General features: G+C 44.0%; 2 protein-coding genes and 1 long non-coding RNA gene across 3 annotated transcripts; all 3 read left to right on the forward strand.

The window, feature by feature from the left end:
* The first annotated feature begins 568 nt into the window (after window positions 1–568).
* LOC311021671 (uncharacterized protein) lies at window positions 569–5,056 on the forward strand. The gene is made up of 2 exons (XM_084022379.1): window positions 569–831; window positions 1,198–5,056. The coding sequence occupies exon 2, from the start codon at window positions 3,014–3,016 to the stop codon at window positions 4,118–4,120; it is 1,107 nt and encodes a 368-aa protein (XP_083878505.1). The 5' UTR covers window positions 569–831; window positions 1,198–3,013; the 3' UTR covers window positions 4,121–5,056.
* A 12-nt stretch (window positions 5,057–5,068) lies between these two features.
* LOC311021672 lies at window positions 5,069–7,430 on the forward strand. The gene is made up of 2 exons (XR_014598034.1): window positions 5,069–6,994; window positions 7,361–7,430. It is a non-coding gene; the product is annotated as an uncharacterized lncRNA (long non-coding RNA).
* Window positions 7,431–13,057: 5,627 nt separating this feature from the next.
* Window positions 13,058–17,789, forward strand: LOC311022375 (trace amine-associated receptor 13c-like; the record flags this gene model as incomplete). The annotated part of the gene is made up of 3 exons (XM_084023579.1): window positions 13,058–13,233; window positions 13,321–14,128; window positions 16,878–17,789. The coding sequence occupies 3 exons, from the start codon at window positions 13,058–13,060 to the stop codon at window positions 17,787–17,789; spliced, it is 1,896 nt and encodes a 631-aa protein (XP_083879705.1).
* Between the last annotated feature and the right edge of the window lie 501 nt (window positions 17,790–18,290).

Raw genomic sequence — 18,290 nt, forward strand, 5'->3', positions numbered from 1 at the left:
ATACTAGTCACTTTTTCTGGTGTCATCTCTTTCAGGGAAAAAAAAAGAAGTCAAAGTAAGGTGGACACCATGCTCTAAGTGGTAAGTTTTTCCTTAATGAAAATTAACCATTAACCATTGGTCACCCTCCCATTTTAAAGTTACATTTTGGGCTGAGTATGTGCTCACAAACACTTTTAATTGCTTTTGAGAAGTACTGACAGTAGCATGACATATTAATATATAATACATCTTTAATAAGGACATTATAGACAATTGAATATGTCAGAAGCAAGGTCATCCTATAACCTTTATTTTTTGTATATGTGTTTTTCTTTCATGTCCTGGCAGCGGCAAGGCCTGGGACGATACATGGGAGCCAGCCAAACAATATAGCGGTCATTAAGAAGTGGAACTTCGAACTTCGAATGGAACCTCCTGAAAATTAAACAAACAAATACACACACACACTTACACAGACTTTTCAAATAATACAATGGAGAAATTATGTAATAAAATGTTGTTTCTGCTATGTTTGATGTCTATTATTGAATTATTTTCAATTATTTGTCAATACAGTCTGTTTTGTTACAACTAAATGTTAAAAGTGTTTCTATTACTTGCTTAAGTAATTTCTTTATGTTTGTGTATTTAATTGTGGTCACTTTAAGAGTCACAGTATGTCAGTAACAGGAGGTTATGTCGTGCATGTGATCAGGAACAGGAAGTTACGTTGCACATGTGATTAGTAAACAGGAAGTGAGTGAACATGACTCTGAGAGCTGCTGTTGTTATATCTGAGCTAATCTAGTGCAATCTGCATACATCTTATGCCTTTTGGTTGCATCGTGGGTATGTATTTATCATTTTATGTGTTACCTGTAATCACAGATGATTATTTTTGGGACAATGTTACGTTCCGTGAAGTTTGATGTTGGAAATTTACCGGGTTGCCTTTACTGATGAATGCACAGTTCTTGGGCCTTTGGGGGTTCATGGGAATAATAAATAGATGAGCAGACATTGTTTAACATGTTGAAATACAGGGCCGTGCGTTGCATTTGAAGCTGAATGTAGAATAAATATGTAAAACCATAGAAGCTGTGGGGGTGTAGGGATTTAATTAATAGTGGACATTGTGTTGTTATGTTTGCACTGTGTGTATCTGTACGTGTTAAAATTAGGCATAGTGTTGATTATGTTTTTTGTGTGTTTTAGTTTCACCTTTCCTTGCAACATCAATAAACCTGTGGACTAAGGAACAACTGTCTTTAGAGTCCTGATGTCAGGAAGGCGTTTATCTGGCTGTCAAATTATATACACTACATATACTGAGGACAGCACAGTGAAACCACGGCTTTCTAGTGGGCAAGATAACGCAGTACAAGCTGGCAGATAATAACAACATCGTCACACGCAGCCAGTGGACGACCGTCAGAGCAGTGTCTAAACAGAGATACACCACCAGACTGTGCCATGGCAGAGGGAGCATCTTCACTAAAGACGCGCTCCCGCGCTTCATTTTCCTCAGCACGATCAGGTTCCTCATCAACTGGGTCCGCTGCAGCAAAGGCAAGGGCAAGAGCAGAAGCAGCAAAAGCACGTCTCTCCTATGCCGAAGAGGAAATTAACCTAAAGCTAGAAAAAGCAAAGTTGGAAGCATCGATGGAAATGCTTAATTATAAGAAAGAGACAGCTGCAGCCGTTGCTGAAGCAGAAGCACTCGAAGCTGCTGTTGATTCAAATAGTGAGAAACATAGTTGCAACTTAAACTCAGATTCCACTCCCATGGAAGCCACAAAACGCACTGAACAATATGTTATTGACCAAGCCAAAGTATGAGAGACAGAACTCCAGCTATGTGAGGACGGGGTCCCAGCAAAAACAGAGCCAAGCCCTAGCTTCAGCATTTCACCTCCACATCTCAAACCTGAAGCCAAACCCTTTTTCCCAGACCAAACCAAAACAGCTCCTCAATCACCTCAGCTTATCTCACAGCAGCCTCGCTTCCATGAAGATGAATATGTTCATGAGTCACGGAAAGTAAGGTTTGAGAATAACCATGCTACTTCTCTGCAGGATTTCAGACCTCAAAACTACAACAGTCGTCCTACTCCCTCCTCGTATCCCATGTCTCCAAACTCCAATTATAACAGCTCGAACATAAATGACTTTGTAAGATACTTTGCTCGTCGTGAGCTTGTGGCTACAGGCTTACTTCAGTTCAATGACAAGCCTCAGAACTATAGAGCCTGGAAACGTTCTTTTCAAACTGCAACCAGTGGTTTAGACCTGACACCAAGTGAGGAGATGGATCTTCTGCTTAAGTGGCTCGGCAAAGAATCAGCAGAGCATGTCGAACAGATAAGAGCAATACACATCAACCATCCAGAGGCAGGATTGGCAATGATATGGGACAGACTCGAGCAAACTGATGGCTCAGCAGAAGCTATGGAAGACGCTCTGTTCAAAAGAATCGACACCTTTCCGAAAATAGCAAATCGAGATTATCATAAACTAACAAAGTTGAGCGATCTACTAATGGAACTTCAGTCAGCCAAGGCTGAAGGAGACTTGCCTGGCCTCTCTTTCCTCGATACGGCAAGAGGCGTCAACCCTATAATACAGAAGCTCCCATTTCGTTTGCAGGAAAAATGGGCGTCAGTTGGTGCATCCTACAAGCGGCAGAGGTGTGTTCCCTATCCTCCCTTTGCCTACGTTGTAGACTTTGTTAGCCAGGAGGCTAGCATTGGGAACGATCCAAGCTTCAACTTCATCTCTCACATGGACATGACTCCCAGGACAGAGAGCAGGACTGAGAGAACTGTTTGGAAGCCAAACAAACCTAGAGAAGTCTCTGTTCACAAAACAGAGATATTTCCCAGAGCCATGTCTGATACTGGCCATCCCCCAACAAAATTTGATGACTGCGACAAACTGTGTCCCATCCACGGAAAACCACACCCTTTACGTAAATGTCGTGTGTTCCGACAGAAGCCCATTGAAGATCGTAAGACTTTTTTAAAGGAGAATAATGTGCTTTAAATGCTGTTCCTCATCATCACATATTGCAAAGAACTGTAAAATCAAAGTTCAATGTTCTGAATGTAAGAGTGAAAGACATGACACATCGCTTCACCCCGGACCTGCACCTTGGGCAGAACAGGCAGACCCTGCTACAGAGCACGGCGGGGAGGAGGAGGAAATCTCACCTCAATCTCATGTCACCAACAAATGCACAAAAGTCTGTGGTGGAGATCTGACGGACCGATCCTGCTCTAAAATATGTCTTGTGAAAGTATATCCAGCTGGCCAGAGAGACAAAGCAGTGAAACTGTATGCGATCCTGGACGAGCAGAGCAACAGGTCACTAGTTCGCTCGCAGTTCTTTGAAGTTTTCAGTGACCAAAGTCCAAGTGCACCTTACACATTGAGAACATGTGCTGGAGTGAAGGAATCAGCAGGAAGAAGGGCCAGTGGCTACGAAGTGGAATCTCTCGATGGAACTGTCCACATCCCATTACCCAGCCTCATAGAATGTAATGACATTCCAAATAACAGAGATGAGATTCCAACCCCCGATGCAGCACTTCATCACGCACACCTGAGGTCAGTGGCACACCTCATCCCAGTCATTGACTCTCAAGCCCCTATTGTGCTTCTCTTAGGTCGGGACATTATCAGAGTTCATAAAGTCCGTAAACAGGTGAATGGCCCACACAACCTACACTATGCACAGAAGCTCGATCTGGGTTGGGTCATCGTGGGCAATGTGTGTCTAGGGAGCGTCCACAAACCACCAACAATCAGCACCTTCTACACGAACACCACAGAGCTAAAACGCCCCACTCTCTTTGATCCATGCCCTAACGTGTTCCGTGTTAAGGAAAAATACAGTGACATCCAGGTCACCAATCACCCTCCAATATGTCCTGAGGAGAAACCTTCCTGTGACGCTGACCACTTGGGATGCACTGTGTTTAAGCGGACCAAAGATGACAACCAGGTGGCTCCGTTGATTCAGGATGCCTCCTTCATGGAAATTATGAACAAAGAACTACGGAAAGATTCAAACAACAGTTGGGTAGCACCCTTACCCTTTAAGTGTCCACGTCAACGGCTCCCCAACAACAGGCCCTAAGCACTGAAGCGTCTCATGTCTCTCAGGCGCAACTTTGAGAAGAAGCCTGAAATGAAAGACCACTTCATCAGCTTCATGGACAAGATGTTTAAAAAAGGCCATGCTGAGCTAGCCCCTCCTCTCAGGGAGGGAGAAGAACGTTGGTACTTGCCAACATTTGGTGTGTACCAACCAAAGAAACCCAAGCAAATCCGAGTCGTGTTCGATTCTAGTGCCCAATACAACGGTGTATCGCTCAACGATGTGCTGTTAACTGGGCCCGACCTGAACAACACACTGCTTGGCGTACTGATCCGTTTCAGGAAGGAAGCTTATTGCCTTTACAGCTGATATAGAACAGATGTTCTATTGTTTTTTGGTGAAGGAGTCTGACAGGAACTTCCTACGCTTCCTTTGGTTTCAACACAATGACCTCACCAAAGACGTTGTGGATTACCGCATGAGGGTCCACGTTTTTGGTAATAGCCCCTCACCTGCCGTGGCTATACATGGCCTACAACAGTCTGTTCAGGTCAGCGAGCACCATGTCGACCCTGATGTCAAGCACTTTGTGATGCGTGACTTTTATGTAGATGATGGTCTGAAGTCCCTGCCTACTGTCAAAGCTGCAGTCAACTTGCTGAAAAAGACACAGAAAGTTCTCTCCGAGTCAAACCTGAGGCTGCATAAGATTGCAGCGAACAGCAAAGAGGTCATGGAAGCCTTTCCATCGAAAGATCATGCAAGCGACCTCAAAGACCTGGACCTTGATGCAGACATGCTGCCAATACAACGCAGTCTTGGACTCAACTGAAATCTCCAAACAGACCGTTTCCTCTTCCAAGTCTCTGATGAGATAAAACCTTACACTCGGAGGGGTGTCTTATCGACCATCAATAGCCTCTACGACCCTCTTGGGTTTGTAGCGCCAGTGACAATACAAGGCAAGGCTATTCTGAGAGAGACCTTGTCGATCCAAGTGCAGACCCGGACGTCCGGCCCCTAGTGGCAACTTTGAGCACTACAACATCATCCAGGCAGCTTGGTTCCCAACGATTTGCCAAGTTCTCTTCTTGGAAGTCACTTACTCGTGCTATTACTATCCTTGTACACATAGCACGTCTCTTCAACACAAACCTGGAGAAGAACAGTTTTTGTAAGGGCTGGCATTACTGCAAAGCAGAAATCACTGTTGAGGAATCCACTCACGCTTCAGTCATCATCGTTCAGGCAGTACAAGAGGAATCCTACGGTCAAGAGATCAAATGTATCCAAAAGCATGAGAGGATTCCTAAAAGTAGTCCTCTAAAAAATCTGGATCCCTTCATTGATGCACACGGACTTCTGAGAGTCGGAGGCCGCCTCCACCATTCGAGCCTTGATCAGAGTGAGAAGACTCCTTTGATTATTCCTGGCAAGCATCACATTGCAACTCTACTCATCAGACAGCACCACAAGCAGATCCAACATCAAGGTCGTCTCTTTACAGAAGGGGCTGTCCGTTCAGCTGGATTTTGGATAGTTGGTGGGAAGAGAAAAGTGAGCAGCATCATCCACCAATGCATAACTTGTAGACGGCTCAGAACTCCACTTAGCATCCAAAAAATGGCCAGCCTTCCAGCAGATCGTCTTTCAACGGACCCTCCCTTTACAAATGTTGGGTTAGACGTGTTCGGCCCTTGGAATGTCTCCTCACGTCGGACCAGAGGAGGACTTTCGCACAGTAAACGGTGGGCTGTAATCTTTACATGTATGAGCGTCAGAGCCGTTCATATTGAAGTCATAGAATCCCTCGACACATCCAGCTTCATCAACGCGCTAAGGCGTTTTCTTAGCTTGCGTGGGCCAGTCAAACATATTCGTTCGGACCGTGGCACTAACTTCGTTGGTGCCTGTAAGGACTTGAAGATACCTTCGAACATTGACAGCAAAACTGTGAAGACTTACCTGTCAGATCAAGGTTGCTGTTGGACCTTTAATCCACCGCATGCTTCACATTTTGGTGGCACATGGGAAAGAATGATTGGTCTCGCCAGGAGAATTCTGGACTCCATGTTTCTCCAGCTGAAAGACAAACTTACCCATGAAGTGCTGGTGACGTTCATGGCAGAAGTAGCAGCCATCATCAATGCCAGACCTCTGGTCCCTGTGACAACTGACCCAGATGACTTGTTCCTACTCACTCCAGCTGCTCTTCTCACACAAAAGGTGAACATTGTTCCTGCACCTGCAGGTGAATTTGGAGCTTCAGACCTTTTCAAGCATCAGTGGCGGCAAGTTCAGCATCTGTCCAACACCTTCTGGGACAGATGGCGGAAGCAATTCCTGCCAATGCTACAGGCACGCAAGAAGTGGCAGTCCATTCATCCAAACATTAAGCCAGGAAGTGTTGTTCTCCTCAAGAACAGCCAAGTACCAAGAAATGAATGGCCTCTTGGACTGGTAACACAGACCTTTCCTAGCAAAGATGAAAGGGTGCGCCAGGTCGAAGTGAAGGTCATCAAACCAGGAGGGACTACACTCTTTCTTAGGCCTGTTACAGAGACTGTGCTTCTTCTTCCCCCAGATGCCTAGATAGATGAAGTGTCATGGATTTGTGACGTGTAATCACGCCAGGCGGGGAGTGTTTTGTTACAACTAAATGTTAAAAGTGTTTCTATTACTTGCTTAAGTAATTTCTTTATGTTTGTGTATTTAATTGTGGTCACTTTAAGAGTCACAGTATGTCAGTAACAGGAGGTTATGTCGTGCATGTGATCAGGAACAGGAAGTTACGTTGCACATGTGATTAGTAAACAGGAAGTGAGTGAACATGACTCTGAGAGCTGCTGTTGTTATATCTGAGCTAATCTAGTGCAATCTGCATACATCTTATGCCTTTTGGTTGCATCGTGGGTATGTATTTATCATTTTATGTGTTACCTGTAATCACAGATGATTATTTTTGGGACAATGTTACGTTCCGTGAAGTTTGATGTTGGAAATTTACCGGGTTGCCTTTACTGATGAATGCACAGTTCTTGGGCCTTTGGGGGTTCATGGGAATAATAAATAGATGAGCAGACATTGTTTAACATGTTGAAATACAGGGCCGTGCGTTGCATTTGAAGCTGAATGTAGAATAAATATGTAAAACCATAGAAGCTGTGGGGGTGTAGGGATTTAATTAATAGTGGACATTGTGTTGTTATGTTTGCACTGTGTGTATCTGTACATGTTAAAATTAGGCATAGTGTTGATTATGTTTTTTGTGTGTTTTAGTTTCACCTTTCCTTGCAACATCAATAAACCTGTGGACTAAGGAACAACTGTCTTCAGAGTCCTGATGTCAGGAAGGCGTTTATCTGGCTGTCAAATTATATACACTACATATACTGAGGACAGCACACAGTCATTCCTTTAAAATGCAATTTAGGCTCTGACTGTTTAACCATACATAACAACATGACTTGAAGGGTAAATATTATGAAACACTTGAGCACATACATTTGAGTGCCTGGAGTGCCTACAAACCCACAAACTGTGAAAGAAGACGATCCATTTATCTTTTGTGGGTTGCCTCAATCTGAAATCATGAGACTCAACTTGCTATCCAGATATTGGTCTATTTCATATGTCATATGGGACTTATTTAAATAATACTGCTTCCAATCTGAGTACCCGGACAACGTTGCAATCAGAGCAGACCTGATTAACTACATGTCTGGGACAGAATCAAGAGGAGTGTCTCTGACAGAAGGTAAAGACAAAGCAATCCAAAGCAATGGACAGTATGGGAAAGATATTGTGTTTTCTAGCATTAAAGCCTGGAAAAATGTTCTAGTAGTAACCATATATAAAAGTATTAACCTGAAAAATTGCAAACTTATTCTCCTTTAATGTAATGTACTATTTGAATTGTGGGGGGTTGGGCAATATATGACATACCTGGATAGCTATATACAATAACACCGCTCCAGTTGGTCCTTATTTTATAATCAGTAAATGCACAATCATAACATAGGGAATTGTTCAAAGAATTGCCTCTGATACATACAGTAGTCATATGTAACACAATGTAATACTAATTTTGGCATATTATTAGACTGAGATATTGTCAGGACTGGGCTAGAAGGAGGACTCAGGCGCAGAGTGAGGACAGTAGATTCAAGCTTTTATTTACAGGTTCACACGAATTCCAATAAACGAGTGACAACACAATGGCTATGAAAATTCACTAGATTCCTATCTTTAGGAAAAGGGGAGAGAGAGGGAAGGGAAAAGGGAAAGGGGAGCGGGGATAGGGAAGGTGGCGGACGTACAAACACAACAAAGGAAAACGCTCCGCGGGGGAGGATACAAAACAAAAGGCTAACTAAATGTCTACTCTAACAGAGACTAAATTATAAACTTTAACAAACGAAAAACGCTCCAAAAGGGAGGATACGGGACTACAAAAGATTAACTACTCTGGCTCTGAGGCTAACGCAAGAACGGAAACTCTCCAAAAGGGAGGACACGAGACTACTACAGGAATATCAAATATCGAAAATAGGAAAAACACGAGAACACAAAACGCTCCAACAAGGGAGGAAAATAACAAAGCACTATAAGGCTGAAAACCGAAAACGCTCCCAAAAGAGGAGGACAAAACTACTACGAGAATCTATCTATGTCAACTGCGTGTTTCTCAAAATCGAAGGGGAAAACAAAGACAATAATGCCCATACAATTAACCCGTCACTTTTGTGTAATTAACAAGGGTACACTGGTGTTTTTGTGTTGAGAAATGTCGCAGATATCACTGTAAAATCACCGTTAACGTAAAAACTGACAGCAAGGTGAATACTTCCGGGATTCAGGTCCTCCGTTAGCCAATGGGACGGATGCTCAGTGCGTCTGTGTGCGCCGTGGTCGGGTTAATACTGAATGAATGAACAGCTCGGGCACTCGCTCTGAGCTTCAAATATCGCCGCGGATGGGATTACATTGGAATGCAACACAGTCTCACACCCAGCACGTCAAAAACCGACGCTTGGTCAGTGTTGGAGGAGGACGTCCAGATCCGTGTTCATATGACAGAATAGGCTAATCTGTGCTTATTTCACAGAATTGAGTTCGGGCTATCCTACCGAGCTGTAAAATGCGATCAAACTGCGGTCCGTGTTTATATCACGGAACCGGAACCTCGCCGTCCGTGTCTCTATAACGGAAACTCACTGTCCGCGTCTCTGTCACAGAATCTCGCTCAGGGAACAGAATTGAACTGACGTTTTATGATGACAGGACAACAAGCTGACCCTTCAACAACTGTGAGAGTCAGGGTGATATATTGGTGTTGAAAATGAACTAAATATTGCTTCAAATGTTTCCAAGTCAGAAAGCACGTCCATCGAGTGAGATCTGTACTTGTCACTGAAAGGGGCAATCCGTGTGTAGACCACGGGAGGTCAGTGGCATTGATTTGCGTTGGCGTGATTTGCGTGGTCATTTCACGGAATTTCGGGTGTTTCCGTTATATTGTCACGGATTTTGAGTTAACGGTCCGTGGCCATTTCACGGAGGTGCCGTGGCCATTTCACGGATGTCTGTGAGACCAGGTTGCATGAGGTTACCTGCACTTACTTACTTACACTGATGAGTGGCTCCAACACCACATCCTGGACAAAGTTTGCCGAGTCCGCCCCTAGGTAGCCTGTTTGGACTCTTCCATCCATTCATCGTCTACCGATTATCCTGTCAGGGTCGCGGGGGGGCTGGAGCCGATCCCAGCCAAGGCAGGATACATCCTGGAAAGGTCGCCAGTCCATCACATGAAGAGACAGACAACTATTCACACTGACATTCACACCGGGACATTTAGAGAACGTGCTAGATGAGCTGTTAATCACATTTCCAGTTATATTCCTGGCGTTGTATTGGTGTTTTACATCTGTTATTGTTTTATTCACTTTTGTTTAATCCCTAGTTAATCAATAAATTCCCCTAAAGCATAAAGTCGTTGTCCGTGGATATTTCTTCTGTGCAGAATACAAAGATCCCTATTTCAAGAACTTATGATCTAAGGAAATGAGACTGATTTATTAAATGATATTGATTAATTGTCAATTAATTAATAAGTGGTCATTAGAGTCATTAACGTGAATTCTATAAAGTTCTGTCTGACCAACAGATGGTGCCCCTTTTACGAGAGCAGGTATTGAAATTGTAGATTTATATACATTGATATACATATTTTAATATCGTAGTTTCCTTACATACACAGTTTACGTAGGTACCATTAGGTATTAACCTTGTTGTTCTCCTACAGTGTTATAAAGATGTGTTCAAGAGTTAAAAACCGTTACAATTCATTTGAGGTGATAAAAACATGTGTACAGTGATTAAAAAGTCATTACAGTGCACTTTGGATGTGTGTTCGATGATCGATTAGGCACTTTGGATATGTGTGATTCAGATCTTCACCAATCAAATGAGCTCCTCTCTTCACATTTAATGCGCCGAGGCGAGGTGCAATGCAAGTTTCGTCACTTGACAACCCAATGACAGAAGACAGCAGCAGCAGCGCCAGATGGCTGAGAGAGATGTGAACTTGTTAGTTTGCATCACAGTTTCAGCTGTGTTAATTCAGTCAGGCTGAGTTTCCGTTACGCGTGCCATCCGCCTTTGATCTGACGTCAGATGTGACGGGACAATCTATATAGATATAAATTCACGTGTTGATTCAATTAGTTGCATTAAATAGTGTTTGTTGTGATTATTTATTGCATTTAAATGTGCCTGGAACTGTGGAAACCTGCCTGTGAGGTCTTGGTGACGTGTGCGCACTGCGCGCTGGTGAGCCAAACTGCCACTCCGCCAGCTGTAATTCGCCTTGCGCTGAGAGTAGACCAGGTTGGAGCTGGCGGGCTTTCGGCGCAGTCTCAGCGCGGCTTTTTGGCACGAAACTTCCGCTGCGCCAAGCTGAATCTGTGACGCCTCCCCCTGCTGCGCCGCCACACCCATCTCGACGCAGGCGATCCACCAAACTGGCCGTGTGCAAGGCTGCACTGGTCGAAACTTGCATTGCGCCGGTTCCGCCACCCTGCGCTGCGCCACAAAACTAGGGCCCATGGTATCTCTAAAAACACAGAAGGCCACGTTGAACTCTGCCAATGTAAGAGTTTTGGATAATCTTGGATCACTGTCTTTCAGTATAACTGAAAAATCCCCGCAATCCACAAATCTTTTGTCTGCACATTCCGAACCACACAAAAGAATCTTCACCAGATTGACGTCATGGCCTGCTAGGATGTGGTTCCTGATGTTATTGGGAATTGCTGCTGCGGGGGGAAGGAACCTGGAGCCCATCGATGGAGTGGGGACTGCAGTTCCCAGAGTCCTGTGGGGCATGAGCTCAGCGGGGAACACGGAAGCGGGTGCCGAGCCAACATTTACGGCAGATGGCCCCGGGTTGTTTATGTTAGTTGGCTTCAGCGGAGGGGCCCGGATCTGATTTCTTCTGTCTTTTTGGTCTGGGTGAAGCCACCTGATAAGCGGAGCGCTTCTTTGCTGGGGCTCTCCCTTATCCTTTGGGAGGAACGCTGCTTGGATTACTGGTGGTTGCGCTTAAGTCTGGAGCCTCAGCATTGTTTCCTTGACTGAGGAGGTAATCAAAGAGTTCCTCGTGAGTAAGGCCTGATGGAACTGTGATGTTGCAGGCTTAAAGCTCTTCGAGGATGCGGTGCACGAGCCATCCGGCGAGTCATTTACGGTTGATACAGGAGCTACGGCGCAGATGCTGGGCGTCCGATTCGTTTCCGGAGTGGATAGGGAAGATGTGAATGGGAGAAAATGATTGGAGAATGAGGCATGTCACATGAGTATAAAGGTGCAGCTCAAGTTGTCTGCCTGAACTAGCTTGCAGGCTTCGCTTCATTTCTGATAGTGAGATTGTGTTTCAGAAAAAATGTTACTGAATGAAACTGTTCATCAGATTGCATGTGTCAAAAGCATCTCTTTATGCGGGTAGGCCAAGACAAGGGTAAAATTTGAAAATTTGAAATTTAGAAAACATAATTTCTAAAAAAAAAAGAAATTAAAAAAATCAAATACTTTTTCTACGACAGCGTATAAAGGCCACTGTAGAAAGAAAAAAAAAAACACCCATAAGATCACAATTTGACCCATTAACCAACAATAACTCTCAACAGCCATCACCCTAGGACCAATGCGTTGTCACACCTTGGGATGGATTAATTAGAAAGATAAAAGCGACATTCATGGGAAGTTAGCTAGCATAAATTCCGGTTGTCAGCATCGTAACCTACCGCTAGCTTAGCCAAACCACCTGATCAACAAACACCCATAAGATGAAAATTTGGCCCATATAAAATTAACCAATAACCATGAACAACAATCACCCTAAGGACCTTAGCAAAGCGTTGTCAAACGTTGGGATGAATTAATTAGAAAGATAAAAGCGACATTCATAGGAAGTTAGCCAGCATAAATACCAGTCATTAGCATCGTAATAAACTAGCAACTAAACGCAAATAGTTACTTTCCCTGGTAACTAGTTACTTTTATTATAAAGTAATTCAGTTACTAACTCAGTTACTTTTTGGAACAAGTAGTGAGTAACTATAACTAATTACTTTTTTAAAGTAACGTTCCCAACACTGTTCGTGAACTGGTCTGTATTTATTTGTGGATTTTTGAGACTCTCCTAACGTGGCTGGATTCACAAATGCATTTTTTTCAACAAGGAACTCTCTGTAGCCAATCAGATGCCTCCCTCGTTTTCAGCCAATCACATGACTGCATTCCCACGAGGGGTACCTCACCATGGCCAGAGCACAGCTTTTTCTCTGCGCATTTTGTGCATTTCTACTGCAGAAAATAAAGTAGGCAGGACTTAAAAAATGGAGGGGTGAGGATCGTATAAGAATGCTTGAAAGCAACATGTGTTGAGCAGACTCTCATGTCCTCCTCTCTGTGATGATGAATGCCCTAGAAGAAGCTGAACTCTGCTATCCACAACTCGTCAACACTTCTTGCAGGAAGACACAGCATCCACACTCTCTAGTCACGCTCATTTCCATTCTGATATTTTTCCTCTCTCTGCTCACTGTTACTCTAAACCTGCTGGTCATCATCTCCATCTCACACTACAAGTACGTTTTTTTAATGTTTCAATCATGGCTTGGATGATAATTGATAGTACTAATAATGATGAATGTTGAATTCTCTTATCTCTCAAGGCAGCTCCACACATCCACCAACCTTCTCCTCCTCTCTCTGGCTGCTTCAGATTTCCTTGTGGGCTTCCTCATAGTGCTTCAAATTATGCTCCTAGAGGGTTGCTGGTATTTTGGTGACATCGCGTGTACTGTGTATTATGTTTCGGACTACATTATAACCTCTGCCTCAATAGGAACCATGGTGCTCATATCAGTTGACCGCTATGTTGCTATTTGTTATCCTCTACATTACCATACCAAAATCACTCAGAAAAGAGTTAGTGTCTTCATTTGTCTGTGTTGGATAAGCCCTGCTGTTTTCCACTGTGTACGGTTTATGAATAACCTGAAACAACCAGGCAGGTATAACTCCTGCTTTGGAGAGTGTATCGTTGTCATTACCTACATTGCAGGACAGGCTGATCTGTTTGTGTCATTTATAGGGCCTGTCACTGTCATCATAGTTCTGTACATGAGAGTATTTGTGATTGCTGTGTCTCAGGTTCGAGTCATGCAGTCTCACCTTGTAACTTTCAAACTCCAGTATTCAATGAGGTTAACTACAATGAAATCTGAGCTGAAAGCAGCCAGGACTCTCGGGGTTGTCATTGTAGTGTTTTTGATATGTTTGTGCCCCTATTATTGTGTTGCACTTACAGGCCATGACTCCAGGCTCAGTGCTTCATCTGCTGCCTTTATAATATTAATGTTCTATATCAACTCCTGCCTAAACCCTATGATCTATGCCTTTTTTTACCCTTGGTTTAGAAAAACTGTTAAACTGATTGTTACACTTCAGATACTGCGAACTGACTCCTGTGACGCCAATGTATTAAGTAGTAATGCTGTTGGGTAACAAAGGTGACATTTTCTATGCAGTTAAATTGTTTATTCTTCTTGTTAGATCAGTGAATTACACAACCTAAATATGTGCAGAAACTGACAAAGGAATACCTTTAATGTTTTGTAAAAGGATCATGAAATAGTGATTGATAAAAATGAGTCTCTGCTGTTTATGTTTGTTTAAATGACTAGTAAATATGATAGTATATTTATACAATATACATGATGATAAATATTATTATTGAAATAGGATTAGTTAACATGTTAATTTTAAAACATCTTACAGAGTGCTTAAACAATAAAAATGTCTAAAGATGTTGAATAAAACATAATAAGCAAAGTAGAGTCAAGAATACAATATTTGTAAATGTCTGATGCATTAAGAAAAAGAAGGCATACATAATATAAAAACAATTTCAGTGCCCTCATTTAGCATGACGAGTGCTTCAGTGTTTTCAAATCCCTGATCAAGCTGCTTCACCTATGGCCCGTGTTTACTACAATAGAACTTTATGAGCATTTTGTTGAGCAAGATTGTTATCAAGCAAAAAGAAAGTTGGTCATAGTGAAGGTCAAACCCACATCCTTTTTATTGTGAAGCAACAGTTCTACCCACATCATGGTTCCAGTCAACAAGTGAACAAATGACATAGTTTCCTAACCTTTTTACTTGTTAATTACTTATTATAGGGATATCTTGGTTTTTAAGCAGTGCTTTTTTACTGCTGTAACACAGCGGATGTCCCTGCTTTAGGACCATAGAAAATGATTATCTTGGACAACTCGGTGAAAAATATACATTACCGTCATACATATTACATCATACATATTAAATACATTTCTGAGGTTAAAATTGACAAACCAAAAAGGGAAATATAGGCTTGCAGTCACAAAAGTGTATATGTTCAGTTATGGAGAAGGGGTCAGATCTATTTGTCCTCCTTTTCAGACATGTAATATTTATTCATGCTGATAATAAATATATTTTTATGAGAATTTGTTCGACACAGTTATATTTACTTTTCATTTTATATATTTGTGTTTGTTTTTTTCAAAATAAATAACTACAAATAAAGGGAAGCAAAAATGGTTGTCACTGTCCAGTTACACATTCATCAACACAAGTCCAATTATTCTATGTCTGTATAAAGTAATTGTTAAATATACAAGATATGCAGATATTTTGTTTTTCTAACAAAATTTTGCCGGTTTGCACTCACACTGCTCCAAGACCAAACAGGCCTAGCTAGCCCAGATTGACTCTTGTACATACGTCATCACGTCGTAATACGACACATGCATGGCTTTACATTGTAATCAAGAAGCGAATTATTAAAGTAATCATAAGAGAGAACAACGATCATGACTGTAACGTTACTGAGTCACGTCTGCACATATTTCCAGTAAACACTCAGCCTCTGGATCGGAGCCTGAGAGAACGACTGAGCGGAAGCAAGCGGGCAGCAGATTTTGGGCAGAGTGCAGAGCGGCATTCTTATTATAAAAGTAAAATAATAAAATTCACCTCTTCAATTCCAATCTTCCAATTGTACGACGGCGTATAAGGGCCACTGTAGGGGAAAAGAATTGACGCCGAGAGCACCTGCATGGTGGTTGTTAGGGAGAAACTGTGTACCCCTGACTGGAATGATGATAATCATGTTCTATATCCCTTTATTTACCGAGGGAATTTTACACAATTATACTATGATCCAAAGGCTAATACTGATGAAGCTCGTCATGTTATGCTAAAATCCTTGCAGCAACTTCAGGGAATTGCGCCGGGCGCACCAAACGTCATCATGGGGGATTTAAAGCATTGCAAATGTTGGGACCTCAGGGTTTGTGTCTATGAAACAATTCATGGATGCAGATTTAATTGTTTCTGAACATTTGGATTGGAGCGTCCTCTGTGTGGAAACACAGCCACGCACCTCCACAGGGGGTCTTTCCCCCTCCCCCATCTGCCTGCAGGCCTGTTTCACTGGAAGTGACAAGTACCTGTGAACTCCAGATTCCATACTGATTAGTCAACTGCAGTGGAAGTTGGCTTTCTACGAAGCAGACCGAGTTGGAATCTTTCTCTTTCCACTGGGACAACCTGAACAGAGGTCTCATCCTCTTCCTCCTGCAACCTCGACCTGAACAGAGGTCTGCTCTTTCTCCTGGGATTTGGAACACAGGTCTCAAGCCCCAAGCAGCGCCCTCAAAACAGCCAACAAGCTGGCTGTTGGAGCCTGCTTCTGCAACAAAGACAAGAATTCCTAGTCGAGACGCATCTCACTAGAAATTCCTCCATCCACAACTTCAAGGATATCAACTTTCCTCACAGGAACCTGAAGACAGCAACCTTTCTTCAGAGGAACAACTATAGTCATTACTGTTAGAGCGAGCTGAGAGAGAGTGCCTGAGAGTGGACCCGCTGGTGTCTCCTGCGTCTAGCTCCCTTTTAATTGTTTTTAAGGGGCTTTTATTCCAGTATCTTAGCAGATTTTAGTTGCTTTTAGTCTTTTTATACTCACAGCTACTATACTGTGTGTTTTTAAGGCGATCAGTGGCTATTTTATCTGCTTTTACTGGACACTAAGCCGGCGACAGCCGCCGGCGTACAAGCTACCTAGCCAAGCAAGGCTAAGCTAAATGGCTACCTCCACGTCCCCGGCTGATCATCAACAACTAAAGAAAGCTTACAAAAAGTTTGTGACCTGACGGATGATGTTCGCCGACTTTCCGAGGAGCTGAGGAGCAAGGACGCCCTGCTACAGCAGTCTCTGACAGTAGCTCACAAGCAGAGTCTCCGGATCTCATCGCTGTCAGCGGCCCTCCAGGACACGGTGCCCTGGGATCCCACCTGTCCGCGGCCATCCTTCTGCTCCACTCCGCACCTCCAGCGATCATGGGCTCAGGTTTCTCATGGCCGAAAGAGGACCCCACCTGGAGCTGTTTCGCCTCCAATCCCACTCTCCAATCGCTATGAGGCTCTGTCGCAGCTTGCTGGCGCCCTGGGCGATGATCGGGGTCCGGGCTCGGCTCCTCCGACCGGCGCGGTGTCCACAGCTCCACTCCCTGGTGGCGCACTGCCACCCAGGCCCGCGGGTCCCTCGCCATCTGGGGGAAGCAAGGCAGCTGCCCTGCACCACCAGGTTGGTCTAACATCTCCCCCGCTGTCTTCTGGAGGTCCCCAAAGCCGCTCTGCTGGTGCCTGTGTTGTTCCCCCGCTGACAGACACCACAGCCTTCCCTCCACTCACGGCTAGCTGCCCTCCAGCAGGTGGGTGTCCAACTCGGGGCTGTCCGCCTCCCCCGTCCTGCTCCTCATCCCAGCGCAGGCGGCTCGTCAAGGACGGGGTGCGCTGGCACTCATCCCGTTCCCGTTCTCCCCACCAGGTGAGGGATCACACCCGGGGTCCTGGTGTGGGTGGCGGGGTGGCTGAGCTGGCTTGCCCCCCTGAAGACCGAGCGGTCGCTCCCACAACCCTGGTCATCGGGGACTCGATTGCGAGGCACGTCCGCATGAGGGGGGCGTTCACCATTGCGTTTCCCGGAGCCACCGTTGCGGACATAACCGGGAAAATACCTGACATCCTGAGCGTGCATCTGCAGGCAAGAAGGATTATCATCCACACAGGTGCAAATGACATTGCTTGATGATTTTAATCTACACGTTGACGATATCTCGGATCCGATATCCAGAGAGTTTTAAAATCTTTTAAGTTGTCTTGATTTTAAGCAGCACGTCGCTCAGCCAACTCACAACAGAGGACACACCCTGGACCTGGTCATAACCCATGGCCTGTCCATCGGTGTGTCCTCTGTTGTCGACCTGGCTGTGTCTGACCACTACTGTGTATTTTTTAACATCACCAGCTTTAACCAAGAGGAGGCCCCGGTGAGAACGGTGAGGAGGCGCTACCTTACTTCTGAAGTGGCTGCAAATTGTATGGGGATTTTACAGAGCACTCCTGCTGAAATTTTACCTGCACCTTGTGATTTTATCGTTGATCATTTTAACAGCAGACTGAAGTCAACTTTGGACTCAGTAGCTCCACTTTGAACTAAAACAATAAAAAGAAAACCTATACCCCCGTGGAGAAAAAACATTGAAATCAATGAACTGAAAAGAAAATGCAGGAGTGCCGAGAGAAGATG

The sequence above is a fragment of the Eutrigla gurnardus genome (assembly GCF_963514095.1).
Source record: "Eutrigla gurnardus genome assembly, chromosome: 12".
Lineage (NCBI taxonomy): Eukaryota > Metazoa > Chordata > Actinopteri > Perciformes > Triglidae > Eutrigla > Eutrigla gurnardus.